At 38.3% G+C, this 18,671-nt stretch overlaps 1 protein-coding gene across 9 annotated transcripts in view; it reads right to left on the bottom strand.

Moving 5' to 3' along the window:
• The window catches only part of TTC3 (tetratricopeptide repeat domain 3), a 125,754-nt gene that overhangs the window by 92,895 nt on the left and 14,188 nt on the right, over positions 1-18,671 (bottom strand). For 5 of the 9 annotated variants that reach the window (XM_027041624.2, XM_027041620.2, XM_053220556.1 and 2 more), the window contains exons 4-10: positions 17,843-17,993; positions 17,283-17,370; positions 15,991-16,044; positions 13,819-13,939; positions 11,389-11,474; positions 9,869-9,963; positions 8,675-8,737 (exon numbers count right to left, since the gene is read on the bottom strand). The exons of 1 other annotated variant lie outside the window; for it this stretch is intronic. In XM_027041624.2, coding sequence (XP_026897425.2) covers positions 8,675-8,737; positions 9,869-9,963; positions 11,389-11,474; positions 13,819-13,939; positions 15,991-16,044; positions 17,283-17,370; positions 17,843-17,993 — 658 coding nt within the window. Of the gene's footprint in view, positions 1-5,774; positions 7,234-8,674; positions 8,738-9,868; positions 9,964-11,388; positions 11,475-13,818; positions 13,940-15,990; positions 16,045-16,150; positions 16,171-17,282; positions 17,371-17,842; positions 17,994-18,671 lie in introns of those variants that run through there. 3 more of the 9 variants (XM_053220555.1, XM_027041625.2, XM_027041627.2) reach the window with 3 other exon arrangements.

The raw sequence follows: 18,671 nt of genomic DNA on the forward strand, positions 1-18,671 counted from the left end.
ATACTATCTGTAAAAGCCAAATACTAGAAACTACCCAAATGCCCATCAACATTAGAATGGATAAAATGTGGTATATTCATGCAATAGATGAACACTTTACAACTACATGCAACAATATGGATCTCAAAAACAATGCTGAATGCCAAACATAAAAGAGCACATACCATATGACTATTTACATTGCACAAAAACAGGCAAAACTAACCCGTAGCACTGGAAGCTGGGATAGTAGTTATCCTGGGGGAGGACGTGGGCAGACTGGGAAGAGGAAAAAAGCAGACTTCTGGGGCTGTGATCTGGGTGCCGATCTTACACATGTAAGGTGCCGGGACCTTACACATGTAAGGTTTCTGAAAATTCAGCCTATATACTTATGAATCATATGCTTCGCAGTATGTGTATTTTTCTTTTTTCTGAAGATTGCATGAGCCATTCTTTTGCTGGAGACTAGAATGTCCAGTTTAACATCTGAAATACAGTAGCCAGACTGAGGTCCAAGTCACACAGGGGGGCTAGAAAAATCCTAGGTCTTTGAGGACATTGTTGAGCAACTAAATACACAACCCTAGAGCCACGTTCTTCTGGATTTTTTGAACGAGGTTAAGTTTTCTTCACCATGTAAACAGGGTTTTCTACTATTTGCAACCAAACACATCATGACAGAATGGCATATCTCGTCTCATTACTTCTCTCCCTAGATACTTTTAACAGCTGCCTATACTGTTACATTTCCTCTTCTCTCAACCCACTCCAACCCAGCATCCATTCCAAGCTTCCCACAGACAGATCTCCCTATGGGAACTAGAAGATGTTCATATTGCTCAATCTAAGTTCCATTTGGCTTCTCAGCAACAGGCACTACTGGCCACTCTCTCCCTCTTGCTTTCATGACATCACGCTTCCAGTTTTCCTCTTACGTCTCTGGCTACCTCTTAACAGTCTCCATGCAGGTTCATCTTCCCTTAACTGGCCACTATTTGTGCCCCTCAAGGCTCAGTCCTAGTTCTCAGCTCATCCTCACTCTAGACCAGTGGGTCTCAGCCTTGGTTACACATGAGTACTATTTGGGGGGCTGCTAGAAGCCCAATTAATCAAAAATCTCTGGGTTGGGGGTATTTCTTCCAAGCTCAATTCCAGGGTGCAATAAAAGTTGAGAACCGTCTCCCCAAGCAACCTCACCCACATCTACAACTTCAAATCATCTAGGTTAACTATCCCAGTATTTGTCTCCTGCCCAAACCTCTCCCTGCAGTGGCGGACCTACCTAACTCATTGCCAATGTGACATTCCAACTGGAATCCTTCAAGGACACTTTAAATCAGGATGTCCAAGAGTGAAGTCAAGTTCTATTTCCTACAAATGTTATCTCTTCTAGTGAGCTCAGTATTACAGAGTAAGCCTATAATCTATGAAGTGGCTGAAGGCAGAAACTTCATAATCGTTCCAAACACCAAACCATAAGCAACCTCTGTCCCTTCTACTTTCAAAGTATGTCAAATCCTTCCGCTTCTCCATTTCCACTACCATTACCCTGCTCCAAGCTACCATCCTCTCTGGCCTAGAGCACTGCAATAGCCTCCTAACCCACATTCTTTCTGCATCCCCTCCAAACCCATTCTCCTCACTACAACTAGACTGATCTTTTTAAGGTATTAATCGTGCCATCTCCCCTCAATTTAAAATCTTTTACTCACTTCTTGATGTTCTTAAAGGCCAACAGTCTTAATGAAGCCTACAAGACCCTCCCTGGTCTCGCCCCTGACCACCACTCCCCTCCCCTTCTGTATTCAGGCCACCCAGCACACTACTAATTCCACGAATACAACATCCTCCCTCCCACCATTGGCCCACCGTCTAGAATACAGTGGGAACTATGTCCGTTTTTGCCCATTTCTGACAGAGCTTAAAGCAGAACTCCCATCATACTGGCTGAATCAATGTTGAATGTTATTGTTATTATAATTAATATAACATACAATATTACAACTATAGTACTATATTACAATCACATTGTAAATACTATATTCATTAGTGCCTGTGTATATAAATATATAAGAACACTAACATATTTTCACATTTACTAGCACATGACCACATCCTCCTACTAAAACCAACTGGGCATAGTAAATTACATGGGGTTACTGCTCATCCAACCTAGTAGAGCCTGAAACCTAAACACTCTGGAGAGCAAGTATGCCTTTAGGAACAGCAATACCCTAAAGAATACATCTCTGAAAACAGGAAACAAGAAATGCAAATGGCTACTTACTCTTAAAGACTGTGTGACATAATGGTGAGAGTACTGAACAGAAGGTAAGAGAGAGTTCTAGCCTAGATGATCCAACTGAATACCTGTTACATGGCAAAGTGTTCTCTCTCCAGCCCCTTCACCTATTTCTTCATATATGACGTGCTACATTTTGCCTTAAAATGTTAGGAATGAATACGTATTGTCCCCTCCTCTAGCTTCCATGTGGATTTGCTAGATGAACCATTTCTGAGCTATCTCCTTCCCCACCCCTAACTTTTCCCTGGAGGATGAATAATAACTACCTAGTGGAGGGGGAGGGGCACAAATCATAGTGGCATAGCCTCTTCTTTTTCTCTTTGGAATCTTCTACTGAACACCATCATAACACCAGATTCCCTTTTCCTCCAAGCTTAAAGTTCATAAAAGTCGCTGTAGCCAGTTCTGTCTGTGATCATGGATGAATAAGTCACTTAGCTATGAGACTATCCTGATAAAGCTCTGTTCTCTAAAAACTGGATCAGCATTAGAGGTAAGACTGGATCATCATTTGCCTGTCTTCTGTTTCCATCTCTTAACTGATTCTGGACTTGGGAGGGACAGGGGATGCTATTTATTGACTCTCTCAAATCACAATATATGTAAGAACTTTGCAAGACATAAAAGGATTATCACTTTTTCATTCCCTATTATAAGTCATCACTATCAGGGACTGACCAGACCAACAAAGAAATAGTAATACCCCTCCTCAAGTTCACAGATCTTACAATGAAGCGACAAAAGCAGGATTCAGATGTAATGGTCATTCACTGCCAAATAAGCAGTGACTGATAACCATCAACTGAATAAACACATACACTATATATCAAAAGTTGTCATCTGGAATTAAAATTATATAAACTCTTTCATCCAAGTAAAAGCAATCAGCAATTTCTCTACAGATATATTTGTACCTGAGTACAAAATATAAGTAAAAGGATAATCATTACAGAGCTGTAATTTTTTTTAACTAGAAATAATTTATATTCTAATACAAACTAACCAAAGCATGAGTAATCCATTTCGTAAAAGGCTACGGAGCCATGAACATATACAAGGGTATATCTCTATATACACTGATATGCAATAAGCTCCAAGATTTAAGTATTAGGTGGAAAAAAGTGCAACAGTGTGTAGATGTCAAAATATATATATTGTAACACACACACAAGGAATATATTTTAACACACACACACACACACGAACATTACATCGAACCAAACGAAACTGCCTATATTCTGACTTATAAAAATGGCAACTGCATTTGATTCAACATAATAAGCGCTTATATGGGCATAAGACGTTATGGAAACACATAAGGATCTGAAAAGATGAATTAGGGCAGGGGTCTGAGCTTGGCAAGAGTTTTCAGTTCATTCTTTTGTACTCTTAACTTCTTATGATGTGCATTACTGCTTTTTAAAAGCACAAAGAAGACTGAAAAAATAAATTCAAAAGCTTCAAAAGCAAATTCAGCAGCTTGTAAAAATAGAGTCCGCAAAAGAAAGAGAGCAGCATGAGCAAAAACTCACCAAACCAAAACACTCACAGTGACATTCCTCACACACACTAGGATTTTTTTAAATAGGCTCTAGACCCAATGTGAGGCTCAAACTCATGACCCCAAGATCAAGAGTTCAAGAGTCACACATGCTCTCCTGACTGAGCCAGTCAAGCACCACACACTAGGATTTTTTTAAGTTCTCGCAGGAACATACAATTCACTTGATTTATGCCTCTGGCCTCAGAGAAATTCAGAAAGACACCAAAGAAACAAAAACAAAAAAACAGAAGTCATTTTAAAGTCTATCTTCCTGCTATTAATCACAAGTTGGATCTAAAAGAAGAGAACGTATTATGATGGGTAATTAAATAGTGAAGGTCAAAGTAAATACCAAGTTTAAAGCTCGATAATTTTCCAAAGTAAATTAAAAAAAAAACATCCAAGGCTAAACTTTCCCTTTCTCCAATTACATTTCCCCTTACACAGTTTATCACATCCCATCAAAGAATGCAGATTTCCACATGTGAGTACCAGAAGGAATGAAACAGTAAGGAGGCACAGCCTAATCACATACCTCGCTTAAGTACCCATAACTACAGAAGCCATAGATATGTCTAATTGCTTTTTCTAGATTCTCCTTTAAACTAAAAACAGCTGATTACTTCAATTAAAACTACCACTCTAGGGGCACCTGGGTGGCTCAGTTGGTTAAGCATCCGACTTCAGCTCAGGTCATGATCTCAGTCTGTGAGTTCGAGCCCCGCGTTGGGCTCTGTGCTGACAGCTCAGAGCCCGGAGCCTGCTTCAGATTGTGTCTCCCTCTCTCTCTCTCAAAAATAAATAAAAACATTAAAAAAAAAACTATCACTCTATAATGCTCTGTAACTGCCAAATCGTATTTGAAAAGTAAACTTCTGGAAGACATGAATAAAAGGACATCTCAGTCACACCAGGCATTTTGGAGTACACTGCACAGTCCTGAGCCTGAAGTATTCAGCAGATGCTGTAGCAGGAGATAGAGCATTTCCACACACACTACCCCCCTCACCCCAATCCCGTTCCAAGGATTCCCCAAGTGCGACATCTGCAGACCTGGAGGTGCACGTGTCTGATGAATGGGAAGAATTTAGGTGGGCTCTTGGCCTCACCTACACTCACCCAAAGGTGACCTGATTTACAAACTGTGACTATCTGGCATTAAAACCACACCACCACCACTTTGACCATTTCTGAATGAAGCATTTTCCCCATACACCTCACATCCGGCTCCCCACCTTTGGTCTTAAAATACTTATTATTTTTCTTCTTTCAAGATTACTTTTCACTTATTTTATCCTTGATGTTTAGGGAACGCTGCTTTTTTCTTTTTTCATCTTATCATGTGCATTTTCAATTTCACTGTATCCCTTTTTATCACATATTTCAAGTATACATAAAAGTACAAAGAATAACATTAATATAGTCAACACCCATGTACCAGCTTAGCAAGATCTTAACATTTTGCCACATTCACTTCAGATCTTTTTGCAGAACTTTGTTACAGTTGACATCCACTGTGTATCATCTTTCTTATCTCCGATCCCTTTCCCCCCTTCCCTCCCCAGGAGACAGCCACTCCCCTAGTGTTTAACATGCCCATGCATTTTAAAAAGTTTTAATACACACTATGTACTAATTGTGGATATGTAAGTCATTTTGCATATTTTGAACATTATATAAATGGCATCATACCATACAAATCATTCTGCAACTTGCTTTTTCACTCAGCATTGTCATCATTTTAACTGCTACATAAGATTCCATTGTATGAATATACCATCATTTGTTTATCCATTCCCCCACTGATGGACATTTGAGTTGTTTCCATTCCTTTACTCTTACAAACAATGCTATCGTGAAGGCTTGCACGTATCTTCTTGGGGACACATCTGAGTTTGGAGGATATGAGCCTAGAAGTGGGCTGCAGAGTATGCACATCTTCACCTTGCCAAATTGCTGTCCAAAGTGATTGCACCAATTTATATTTTCTCCGGCGGAGTACGCAAGTTTCCTTTGTTCCACATCCTCTCAAACACTTGGTATTATGAAGCTTTAAAAATTTTTGCCAATCTGATGGACATGAAAAAAAGACTCACGGTTTGTAATCAGCATGTCCTATAAGGATATTAATGTTTATTGACTATTTGAAGCACTTATTTTTAATTTTCTTTTCAGCTTTCACATTACCCTTTGATTCTACCATCACCCGTCCATGGGGATTAGTAGTAGAGACCCTGCATCCAGGCTGTCTGGGTTTAAATTCTGGCTCCATCACACCCACCTAGTATCTGAGAACACTTTACTTGACCTCCCCATTCCTGTTTCCTCATCTAAAAAGAGTCAGGAGCAACCACCTCACGGGGTCGTGGAGGGTTGTTGAGCTTGTGTGTGTAAAGTGCTCAGAACAGTGCCGGGGGCGGGGGGGGGGGGGGTGGTGGTTGGAGGCTTTACCCTCAGGTGTCCCACAGCTGCTCAGCCAGATTCCCATGACAGATCTACCAAACCTCAGATGTGAGACCTTCAAAACATCTCAACCACGGTAACTCAGCTAAAGGGCATGGGTCCTTCTGCTGTCAATGACACGAGTGAATCACTGGCAACGTGTTCCTTCCTGAAGTCACACTATCTACACTATCTATTCACTTAATCAGGAATGAAACGTACTGTGGACTCAGAAAACATCCCTAGGTTACTGAGCAAGTCATGTAAACAATGTGTGAGAAGGTGGGAAACACCAACAAACCCGTGTGGCACAATATTTCTGACATTACATTGGCATCCAATACATATTGGTGATCACCTAAGAAGGAAATGCTGCTGACCTGCCTCTAGTGAAAACTTCGATGGTGTCGAACCACAAGCTAGACCATCAGGAAGTCAGTACAAGGATGGACACACAACCCTGCTTTTAACCTTTACCTCACCAGGCTACCTGGCTTCTGTACTTCTACTTTGATGCACCTCGTTTGCAGCACAGTTTTAAGAGGATCCTCCTTGAATGTCTAGCATTCAACACTCGTGAAAGAGGGCAGAAACCCCCTGGCTGGCCTCTCAGCTCTCGGAGCTCCCCTATGCAGAGCGGATGACCTTTTGCCCAATCAACATTTCGATTTTCACAAGAGGCTAGCCAAGTTGCCAACCTATTCATCTTGAAAGCACACAGATTCACCATCAAACAGCATAGGATATCTGCAATTCTGGACCTAGCCAGACGCAATAACCTAAGGACATTTGCAGCTCATTTCTTGTCAGAACCAGTTGAGGACAGTGGTATTGATGGAAGACTGTGTCAAGCCCATCCATTCCTCTAGTCTAGATAGCCTCGGTTTATCCACGGCTTAAGCCATCTAAAAGCTGCATAACGTTAATACAGCGGTATTCTCCGAGGTGGTTGGATTACTGGTGATTTTTATTTTCTTCTTTTTAAACTCTCGTATTTTCCAAATTTTCTACCATGAGAATGTGTTCTGTTTATAATAAAAGAAAAACACATGTTATTTTTAAAAGCTACATACTTGGAACATACTCTCTTCCCCACTCCCACCCTCCCGCATCCCAATGTAAGCACTTTAACTAAAAAATCACTGGTATCAAACTCTCTGCTTTCATCAGAAAACGCCACAAAAGAATTGTGAAACCCAAAACTGCACTTTCAGAGAGTTTTCTGCTTTCACAGAAAAGTTGTGGAGGTTCTTTCTTGTCCATCACTCAATTCAAGTTACTTGTAAGCCATCTAAGAAATTTCTTCCAGAACTAAACATCAGGAAAACTGTTTCACCCGAACAACTTCTGTCCTCCTTCTTCATGGACAGTGAAAAATCTCGTGTAACTTGTCAGGTTTTCTCCTTTTATTTTGGCAATAGAAAGGTCAAACACAAATATGAATTATAACTAATAACTTTACAGGACTTTATGCCTATGCAGCTTTACTCTGAGGATCCCCAGCTCTAAACTGGCTTTTTAGTTTGTCTTGCTGTGCTTGTAATATTCTTCTACTGAGTGCATATATTCCTGCAGCCACTCTAAGCCCATCTTACAGTATGGCAGGATATAACTAAACGTAATAGCATATACTGTTCACTACTAATGCTTGTGATATTATCCTAAAAATTTTTAATTGAGGAACAACAAAATCATGGCACAGTGTCAACAATCTTTCTCAACTAATACATAAAATCTCAATGCAACATAAGAAACTAAGACTGAATTACATAAATCATAATTCGAGTCTCATAGCTAAACCATTAAATATCTTTTCTTTCTTTCACTTATAAGTGAGATTTACTTAATTTTTTATATCAAGATATAGGAAAGAAACAGCAAAAATTCTTCCAGAATTAGAAAGATCAATTAAAGGAGCAAAAGGAGGTAACACAGGAACACCTGGGATTCTCTCTCTCTCTCTCTGCCCCTCTCCCACTTGTCCTTTCTCTCTCAAAATAAATAAACTTAAAAAAAAAGGGGGGGAGTAACATAGATATTATAAACACAAACTTTGATACCATCAGATAAGATCTGTGTTCAAATCCTGACATCACTACTTACTAATAGTATGAGCCCCCCCAAATTTCAATGTGGAGAATAACATTACCTATTAAGTGTGTTATGAGAATTAAGAAACACATGTACAAGTACTGAAAAAAGCATACATGTTATCCATTCAATCAACAGCTGCTGCTGTCATTGTTGTTCTATATAAAGCCTATAGAGCCCCTTTAACCATTTCACTATTTCTGCCAAAACTACTGAAGGATTTTCTTGTCTACCTGCAAAACAGAAATATTTCTCAAAAATGGGTAGTTTAGCATAATAGCTCAGTGACTGGGGTACTCTAACCAACTTACCTAAACTGTCCAGTGCGAAGAAAACAAAGAGCTCGGTTACCATAAAGAAGGTGATTTTCAGGTCTTTAAAAGAAATAATGTTTAGTCAGGAAAGTACATTACATACAAAACAAATAAAAAGCACACAGAAAACATACGGCATGAAAAACTTCTCAAAACCTTTACATCTATGTGGCAGAGCAGAAGGAATATAGGATTTGGAGACCTAATTGGCTAAGTCCTGGTTCCTTCACTTCCTATCATAGTTAACTTTATTCAAATCAATCTATATTTCCCTGTATTCAAAATGTTCTACTATTTCTGCCTAGCTCATAGGGATGCTGTGAAGATAAAATAAGGCATAATAAAAAGTTAGCAAACCACAAGTGTGGCATAGGTACAAAGGACAGAATTATACTCACGTAAGTCAGGACTATACCACTTTGACAAAGAACTCTGAAAGTCTTTAAACTACAACAATAATTTAAACAGCTTCATTTCACATTTTATCCTTTCTAGTTTTATCTGTTTCTTTCCTCAGAGCAGAGCAGCAGCCTTCCAGGTGTGGTGTGCTACCTTGAGTCACTCATTCCCCATGGAGATGGGCAAGGCACGAAAGAGAGTAGCTGTCTGCAACACATCCTCCAAAGGCTGCTACAATACTAGGTGGCCCAGCTAATATGTCAGTAGGAACCAAATATGAGTTACACATGCAGGAATGCTACAAAATTCTAGCAGCTGAGCAAACAGAAGATGAGGTAGAAAAAATACACACCTTCTCTCAACAATCCCAACTATTATCCTTTAAAGGTTCCCTCTTAGGAAGCAAAACTTCCCAAATGGGAATTTCTAATGGGAATCTTAAGTATTAGTAACTAACCCTTTTTGACCAGTTAACAATCTGGAAGATGTCAGCTAAAGGCAAAATGAGAACAAGAAAAAAAACAGATGACCCTATACTGGAAAGCTTGAGAGAAATGGGGTAGGGTAGAAGTAATATTCACAATCCTGCCTGACTTGCTTGAATTCTACTGCTCGGTTAAGTTCATCGACCCAGGCCATCCCTAATACTTCTGGTGCCGAAGGGTGAGAACATCTATTCCACTTGGCAAGCTGAAATTACTCTCTAATTCCTTGCCTTGTTTTTATTTCTCCTGACTAGCATTCTAACTTGATCTGCCACACAAAAAGGATCTCGTTCTATTTTGCTCTTACCTATATTCAATGGCTCTGGTGTAATAGATAATAGCTATATCAAATCTTTCTTTTGAAAACTCTTCATTTCCTTTCATTTTCATTAGTTCTCCTTGCTGAGAAACCAAGGTGAAAAAAGACTCATAAATTAAATGCAAAGGCAATCAAGAACCCAGTATCTAGGAAAAATAGTTCTAGGTTTTTGTCATTGACAACAGAAATAACCTGGGGTATTATTTATGTGGAAAAGGGGAATGCAATACCCAATATGTTGGTATATATATTTAAAGAAACCAGTCTCTGACAATTCAATGCTAACTTTGTTAAAGGAATATTAGAAAGTAAAACCACATTATGAATAACTACTAATAATTAATCCCCTTGTGTATAGTATTTGGCAGGCCCACTTTTAAATATACCTACTGAGCCTGCCACACAGCAGGGAAAAAAGCAGATGCAAGAGTTAGAAAATGTGATATTATTTAGGGGCACCTGGGCGGCTCAGTCAGTTGAGTATCCAACTCTTGATTTCAGCTCAAGTCATGATCTCACTCACAATTCCGTGAGTTCAAGCTCCATGTAAGGCTCTGTGCTGACAGTACAGAGACTGCTTGCAATTCTCTTTCTCCCTCTCTCTGCCCCTCCCCTGCTTGTGTGCTAGCGTGCACGCACTCTTTCTCTCTCAAAGAAAATGTGGTATTATTCAATAACCTAAGTGCCAAAAAAACCCCCAATATATAAATCAGTAACATATAGGCAATGTTGAATAGATTAATTGCCAAAAAATGAAGCCGCACAATTAGTAAGAATGTGAAATCAAAGATGCTACAGATGCAACTGAAACTTTTCACTTCAAATACTTACAGTTTCAGAATAAACAGAGTAAAATAAACTGGATCACATAAATGGCTTTAATTAGTGAATTAAATAGAACATTAAATATTTTCCTAAATCCTTCTTTAAAAATTTAGTTGAATCTTATTTACTTGAGCACCCAACTGGCTCAGTTGGTGCAGCATGTGACTCTTGATTTCAGGGTTTAAGTTTGAGCCCCACACTGGGTGCAGAGATTACTTAAAAATAAAATCTTTAAATAAAAAAAAATTGTATTTCCTATGATTAAATTCTATGGCATGTGAATTACATCTTAATAAAGCTATACCAGAGAAAATCATACTTCCTCAACTAAGTAAAAGCCTTTCAATTTAAAAAAAATCAAATTTCAGTTTATAATTAACTCTTAAAATATGTACAATTTGATATTTATGTTATTCAACATTATGTGAATTTAATTTAATAATATATAAATATATATTTTAAAAATATATGTGTAACATTAGAAAATTCTGATCAAGATGTTGTTTGCCTGTTCCAAAAAAATAAATATTCCAATTAAAATTTATTAAAAATTTCCCTCAAACCTGTTTATGAATTTTACGTTCGCTGTGTGCTGACAGTTTTTTTGAACTTCCTTTGAATGTTAACAAAAGTTCTAACAGATAAATCTTAAAATATACTTACAAGTAAATATTTATTCTCACCTCTATACACTCCACACAATTTTGAGTTTTAAATTCTTCAAGCAAATTGCAGTTTTCTGTTATGACTTTAGTTATGTGATACTTGTCTAAATTTTATTTTTAGGAGAGAGTGAGAAAACAAATTGGTACTGTTAATGTTCTAAAACTTAGGTTATGTAAGTCAATCCATAAAGTCAATTAATTATTATACCTTCTAAATAACATGTTTCTTGTAATCTTTTACATGTACCAAATAATACAACTGAAAATACACAACTGAAAATGTTTTAGAACACATTATTAGATTGCTTGCTGTGAGTCTCATCTGTTTTATGTCTAGCATTAAAAAAAAGCACTTATTATTACATTAGTTCTAATTGTAGTTTAAATAAATGTTCGGTCATGATATTCCAAACAGGTCTCATAATTACTCAAGTCAGTTCCACAAACATTACTGAGCATGTATGGTGTACCTGGCACAATATTCGATAAAAATGTCTAACAACAAAAACATGGAAAACTCTCTAAAATGTATTTAATGTAACAAATAATTTTAAATATCTTAATTTAACATTCTGACTCTCATGAATGAAATGTTAAAATGTCATTTGAAATACCATTCTTTTAAAAATTTAATAAACTAATTAAAACACAGTAGGTAATAACCAAAACTTATATTAAAAGTATACCAAGACTTCATTTTCTATATTTTTAGCTATTCTATAAAAAATATTTTTTAACGGATAGTAATTTTATCCCAACAAAATCATAGTTAAGCCTCTACCAAACACATACATTTCCAAGGTGAAAAAAGTATCTAAAATCTAAGATTTAAGAAAGAATTCTGAAAGGTCACCAAATAAAGTAATTAATAAGGGATAAAGTAAGATTACAGGATAAAAACCTAGGCTTTGAAATTAGGGAATCCTGACCTCTCACCTAGGCTGTACTACTCACTAGATTGCAGAAATATCACTTAACCTCCCAAAGCCTTAGTTTGCTTACTTCTAAAATAAGGACAACAGCAGCTACCATAAGACAGCTATTGTAAAGAAGAGAACAGAGAAAGAGTGTTGGAACCGAGTCCACATGGGTGCCCGATGTGATACTGTTCCTCCCCTTTTACCATAAAATCTACCCTATAATTAAAGGCTTCCAGAACAATGAGGAGAACCACCTCTATCAACCCAGCCTTCATGTTTAAGCTTAATTTCTCTCTACCACTTACATTAAACAGCATAAGACTTGACCTCTTCTCAGTAGGGATGGCAATTTACCAGTCATCATCAACTAAGGAGCCAAATATTTTCTGCTTCAAGATCCCTATGGCTAGGGGCACCTGGGTGGCTCAGTCAGTAAGTGCCCAACTTCAGCTCAGGTCAGGACCTCGCAGTTCGGGAGTTCCAGTCCCGCACTGGGCTCTGTGCTGACAGCTCAGAGCCCTGGAGCCTGCTTCAGATTCTGCGTCTCCCTCTCTCACTACCCCACCCCCGCTCACGTGCACGCGCGCACACTCTCTCTCTCTCTCTCAAAAATAAACATTAAAAAAATCTTTTTAATTAAAAAAAAAGATATACTACAAAAAAACTGCTAACATTCAAATTATTTAGAGAAATATATTTCACAAAGTAAATAAATATGTAAAGCAGTTTCATCATACAAAAGATTAACAGTCATCAGGGAAATGAAAATTACAATCTCAGCTCTTATTTCTCTTTTTTTTATCCTTATTTTTGAGAGAGAGAGAGAGACAGAGCATGAGCAAGGGAGAGGCAGAGAGAGAGGGAGACAAAGAATTCGAAGCAGGCTCCAGGTTCTGAGCTGTCAGCACAGAGCCCCATGTGGGGCTTGAACTCAGGAACCGTGAGATCATGACCTGAGCCGAAGTCAGATGCTTAACCGACTGAGCCACCCAAGTGCCCCCTTATTTCTCTTTTGAATGAGAATACATAAAGTGCCAGTTGTGATCTCTTTTTCTGGGTATTATATATAATAACATGACATTCATTAGGTAGGATTTTTAGAAGTATGATGTCATAAAAAACATTAAGACAGGAAGTACAGAAGAATAAAACTATAAGCTTAAAGTTCTCTTATTCAGGCTTTTCTCTTATTCACAAGAGAAAAACATTTTTTTAAAGCCTAAGATAGGGATGCCTGGGTGGCTCAGTCGGTTGAGGACCTAACGTGGCTCAGGTCATTATCTCGCGGTTCATGAGTTCAAGCTCCATGTTGGGCTCTGTGCTGACAGCTGAGCCTGGAGTCTGCTTTGGATTCTGTGTCTCCCTCTCTCTCTGCCCCTCCCCTGCGTGTGCTCTGTGTTTCTCTCTCTCTCTCTTAAAAATAAACAAACATTAAAAAAAATCCTAAGATAAATAACCACACATTCCATTTCCCAAATAATTCCTTTAAAAACTGAGTCAAGAAACAATTTAATGCATGTATACTTACATTCAGTGAAGAAAATACTTAACATAGGCCAACAATTGTCAACCGCTCCTAATTTAGGTAGAATTGTTACATCACCTGTGTATTTCACCCAATTCAAAGCTTCTTCCATTGCCAAGATTTTCTGTATCAAAAAGATGGATAAAGAATGTGATTTGGGTATTAACTCTAAATTTACATGTGACACCATATATGTAACATATAGCATTTTAGATTCTTGATAAAAACTTACACGATCTCCTACTTTCATTACACTAGCATGCAACTTAGAACAGCTGGACCCCGATTTGTAAGTTAACAGATACCATGGACTCACACGTTACATCTTTAAGTAACCTCAGGCCACCCTCAGAGAACAGGATGCTGCTTCAATGATTACAGACCTGGAAGCTGAGGTTTACAACCTGGCCAGAGGATGCTCTGTGTAGCACTAAAGTACAATAACAAAAGGTGAGTGAGGGGTCTCAGATCTCATCTAAACTAGGACTTCCACTCTTACCACAAAGTGAAAGGTATAGAGATTAAGGTTCATGAAAGGGACTGTGTATTTTAAAAACAGTTTTGGAGGGCACCTGGGTGGCTCAGTCGGTTAAGCACCCAACTTCAGCTCAGGTCATGATCTCGCGGTTTGTGAGCTGGAGCCCCACACCGGGTTCTGTGCTGACAGCTCAGAGCCTGGAGCCTGCTTCAGATTCTGTGTCTCCCTCTCTCTCTGCCCCTACCCCGCTCATGCTCTGTCTCTCAAAAATAAACATTCAAAAAAAATTTTAATTTTTTAAGTTTATTTATTTTGAGAGAGAGAGAACACGCACAGTGGGGGAGGGGTACAAAGAAGGAGAAACAGAATCCCAAGCAGGTTCCGTACTATCCAGCACAGAGCCCAACGTGGGGCTCAAACTCATGAACTGTGAGATCGTGACCTGAGCCGAGATCAAGAGTTGGACGCTTAACTGACTGAGTCCCCCAGCACTGCAGGACTGGGTATTTTAAATGGTCTGTGGCAAACAGAGAAGAGTAAGCAGATAAACAACAGGAGAAAAGCACAACTGCTCAAATGAGCATTCAGTGCAAAGATCTTCATGAAGAGTCAGGAGTTCACAAGAATGTTACTCATACTTCTGGTCTAAAATGACTTCAGGGGTGCCTGGGTAGCTCAGTCACCTAAGCGTCTGACTTCGGCTCAGGTCATGATTTCACAGTTCGTGAATTCAAGCCCTGCATCAGGCTCTGTGCTGACAGCTCAGAGCCTGGAGCCTACTTCAGATTCTGTATTTCCCTCTCTCTCTGCCCTCCTCCACTTGCACTCTGTCTCTCTCTCTCTTTCAAAATTAAATTAAAAAAAATAAAAATAAAAACTATATATATATGTATACGTATATATATATACGTATATATATACGTATACATACACACACATATATATACGTATACACACATATATACGTGTATATATATATATGTATACACATATATATATATACACGTATATATACATATACGTGTATATATATATATATGAGGGGCGCCTGGGAACTTTAGCTTAGGTCACGATCTCGCAGTTCGTGGGTTCGACCCCGAACTGGGCTCTGTGTTGACAGCTTGAAGCCTGGAGCCTGAAGCCTGGAGCCTGCTTCAGATTCTGTGGCTCCCTCTCTCTCTCTGCCCCTTCCCTGCTCATGCTCTGTCTCTTTCTGCCTCTCAAAAATAAATAAAAACATTTAAAAAATACATATATATGAAATGACTTCAGAAGTGGAGTTATCGATGCTGGCATCAGGCTTAAGGGAAACAGGTAGATGCTTATTATGTCACCAATAGCATTAAAAATTGGATTATTGTACCTGGAGATTATCTAGTAATTACATATCCAAAATGTTCATACTAGAGACCTAGTAATTTCATTTGGGAGAATATATGCAAGGTAAATAATCTAAAAAATAAAAAAGAATCAACTTGTAAAAGAAGCTCAAAATTATACTACTTACACGGGAGGGAGAAGAAAATGATGCAAACCTCCAGAGTAAGGAGATTTTTTAAGCAAAATATAGAAATCGATACTACCAAATACTACATGTAAAACACTAAACATGTGAACTCGATCCATGAGCAATGACCAGTGAGATGACTGCCAGTTACTGGCAGTTGTTGTGCCTGCTTCCCATATCTAACACTTACATTTTCTATTTTATAACCAATTCTCAATAAGCCTCCAATAAAGAATGAATCGTTCTGCAAAACAAAACAAAACAAAAAAACAGTTATTTCCTTATTCAATGAATTACACTTGAATTTTCCAGTGGACAAAAAAAACAAAAAAACAAAAAAAAAATCCTACATTTCATGAATACTGCTGTGTTCAGAGTCCACTTCCTACAAGTACTTTCATGCCCAATTTACCTCCTAAGAACGCTGAAACAGGAATTAAGAAATAGTCTTAAATTGGCTTCTAATAATAAAATGACTCAGTGTACCTTTTAGATGTATGGATTTTAAAGTTCATTCCAAGAGAGACAGACTGCAAGAGTGGTGTAGGGGCAGAGAGCAGGAGGAAGAGAAAATTCCAAGCAGGCTCTGAGCTGGCGGAACCCATGAAACCAGGAGATCATGACCTGAGCCGAAACTAAGAGTCAGACGCTTAACCAACTGAGCCACCCAGGCACCCCACACCAAATTTTTTATAAAACTACATTGGCTGGGGCACCTGGGTGGCTCAGTTAAGTGTCCGACTTCAGCTCAGGTCATGATCTCAGTTTGTGAGTTTGAGCCCTTCATCAGGGTCTCTGCTGTCAGCGCAAAGCCCGCTTGGGATCCTCTGCCCCCTTCTCTCTGCCCTTCTCCTGCTCATGTTCTCTCACTCTCAAAAATAAACATTAAAAAAAAAAGCAACTACACTGGCTGACAGAAGTTATAGCAAAGGATTATCAGCAGGAAATAAATATCAGAATGTCTTTTATTTAAGTTTGCAATCAGAATAATACCAAGAAAAACACTTGGCTCCATAACCAACTGAAGTAAGAAAAATTACTAAATGGCTTTCACAGGGAAAAAAAATAACCCTCAGTGCAGTACAGGGATACTACCTCAAATACGGCATAATAAAAGTTTACCACAAAGTAGTAGTATTTATTGTGGTGATAGTGACAGTGGCATGATTTTATAAGAGAGAACCTTGTCACTTTCAGCGACAAAAGTTCCTGTGAACCAGGAGCATACTTTCATCTGTGCCAAATTCCAGTTTCTATTCTTTACTGACAAGGAATAGTCCTGGATCTCATCATTCATGTCAGAGCCATGAAAATAGCAGTCCATCTAATCTCTCAAATACACAGCAAACTCATGGGTAGCAGAATAATGTCATGTTAAACCAAACTGAAACCATAACCTGTTAGCCACTATAAGTTACTAACGTGGCCCTGACACCCTATGAGTATTTATATTCTTTAGATATGGGGGATTCTATCACTTACCACAACTTTCTTTGCCAAATCCACAATATCTTCCATCAATTCTAGATGTTGTAATTTCTTCAAACTTATCTCAGAAGCATGAGAACTGCTTAAATACAAATTCATTTTTAAAACATCAGGTTCTTATATATAAAAATTCATTGACTTTTATACTTTACTGTACATTATACCTCAATTTAAACTATTTGGAAAAAAATTCTCTCTTCACTCTAGGTAACAGTAAATTATTTATTAAGTGGACAAAATTCTGTACTTTTTTCTCTCTTCTGTATAACAATACTCTTATTTATAAACAAGCATATTAATTTTCCCTAGGTAGGTTTCAAACCTACCATCTATGCTCTTCAGATATTCATTCATTACATTACCATGATTAGTCAATCATATCTAAATCCAAAGCATTAACTTTTTCCACCTTATTACATTACAGTGAAGGTGAACAATATATAAGAATAAGACATAAGAATAAGAATAAGGCTTCCATTGTACTTGGTGTTCCTTAATAATGGGCAACATGCTTACAACTGTTTACACAAAACAAATAACATGTAGTAACTTACCCAGCCTCCACACAAGGATGCAACCTTGATATTACAGAACTGTGCTGACGTTGAAACAGAAGTGGCCAGAAGATGTGTATTTTAATGGCATCACAGTAATCTTGCAGGACAGAAACTGGTTTACTACACCACATATTGCAGATATCAAATTCTTAATTAGAAAAAAGTACTCAATTAATATTTTGTGCCTCGTTTTGAAATAAATCAACACTGTTAATAAAGGAAAGGCTACAACAGATATGGAAAGGTAAAAAAGAAGGGGTGAGCAGGATAGGTGAAGGGCATTAGGAGGTAAAACTTCCGGTCATAAAACAAATAAATCACGGGGCTGTAAAGTATAGACAGGATGAGGGATATCGTCATCAGCAACATATGGTATGGTAACATATGGTAACTATTATGGTGAGCATTTCCTAATATATATAAATGTTGTACACCTGAAACTAATAGAATACTGTATAGCAACTATACTTCAACTAAAAATATATAAATTGGGGCACCTGGGTGGCTCAGTTGGTTAAATGTCTGACATGATTTCAGATCAGGTCCTGATCTAAGGGTCGTGAGTTCAAGATCCACAGTGGGCTCTGTGCTGGGCATGGAGCCAAATTAAAAAACAAATGAGCAAAAAACAAACAAACAAAAAAACCATAAACCAAGGTGCCTGGGTGGCTCAGTCGGTGAAGTGTCCGACTTTGGTTCAGGTCACGATCTCATGGCTTGTGGGTTCGAGCCCTGCATCGGGCTCTGTTCTGACAGCTTGGAGCCTGGAGCCTGCTTCAGATTCTGTGTGTCTCTCTCTCTGCCCCTCCCCTTTTTGCGCTCTCTC

Source organism: Acinonyx jubatus, chromosome C2, assembly GCF_027475565.1.
Source record: "Acinonyx jubatus isolate Ajub_Pintada_27869175 chromosome C2, VMU_Ajub_asm_v1.0, whole genome shotgun sequence".
NCBI classification, from domain to species: Eukaryota; Metazoa; Chordata; class Mammalia; order Carnivora; family Felidae; genus Acinonyx; species Acinonyx jubatus.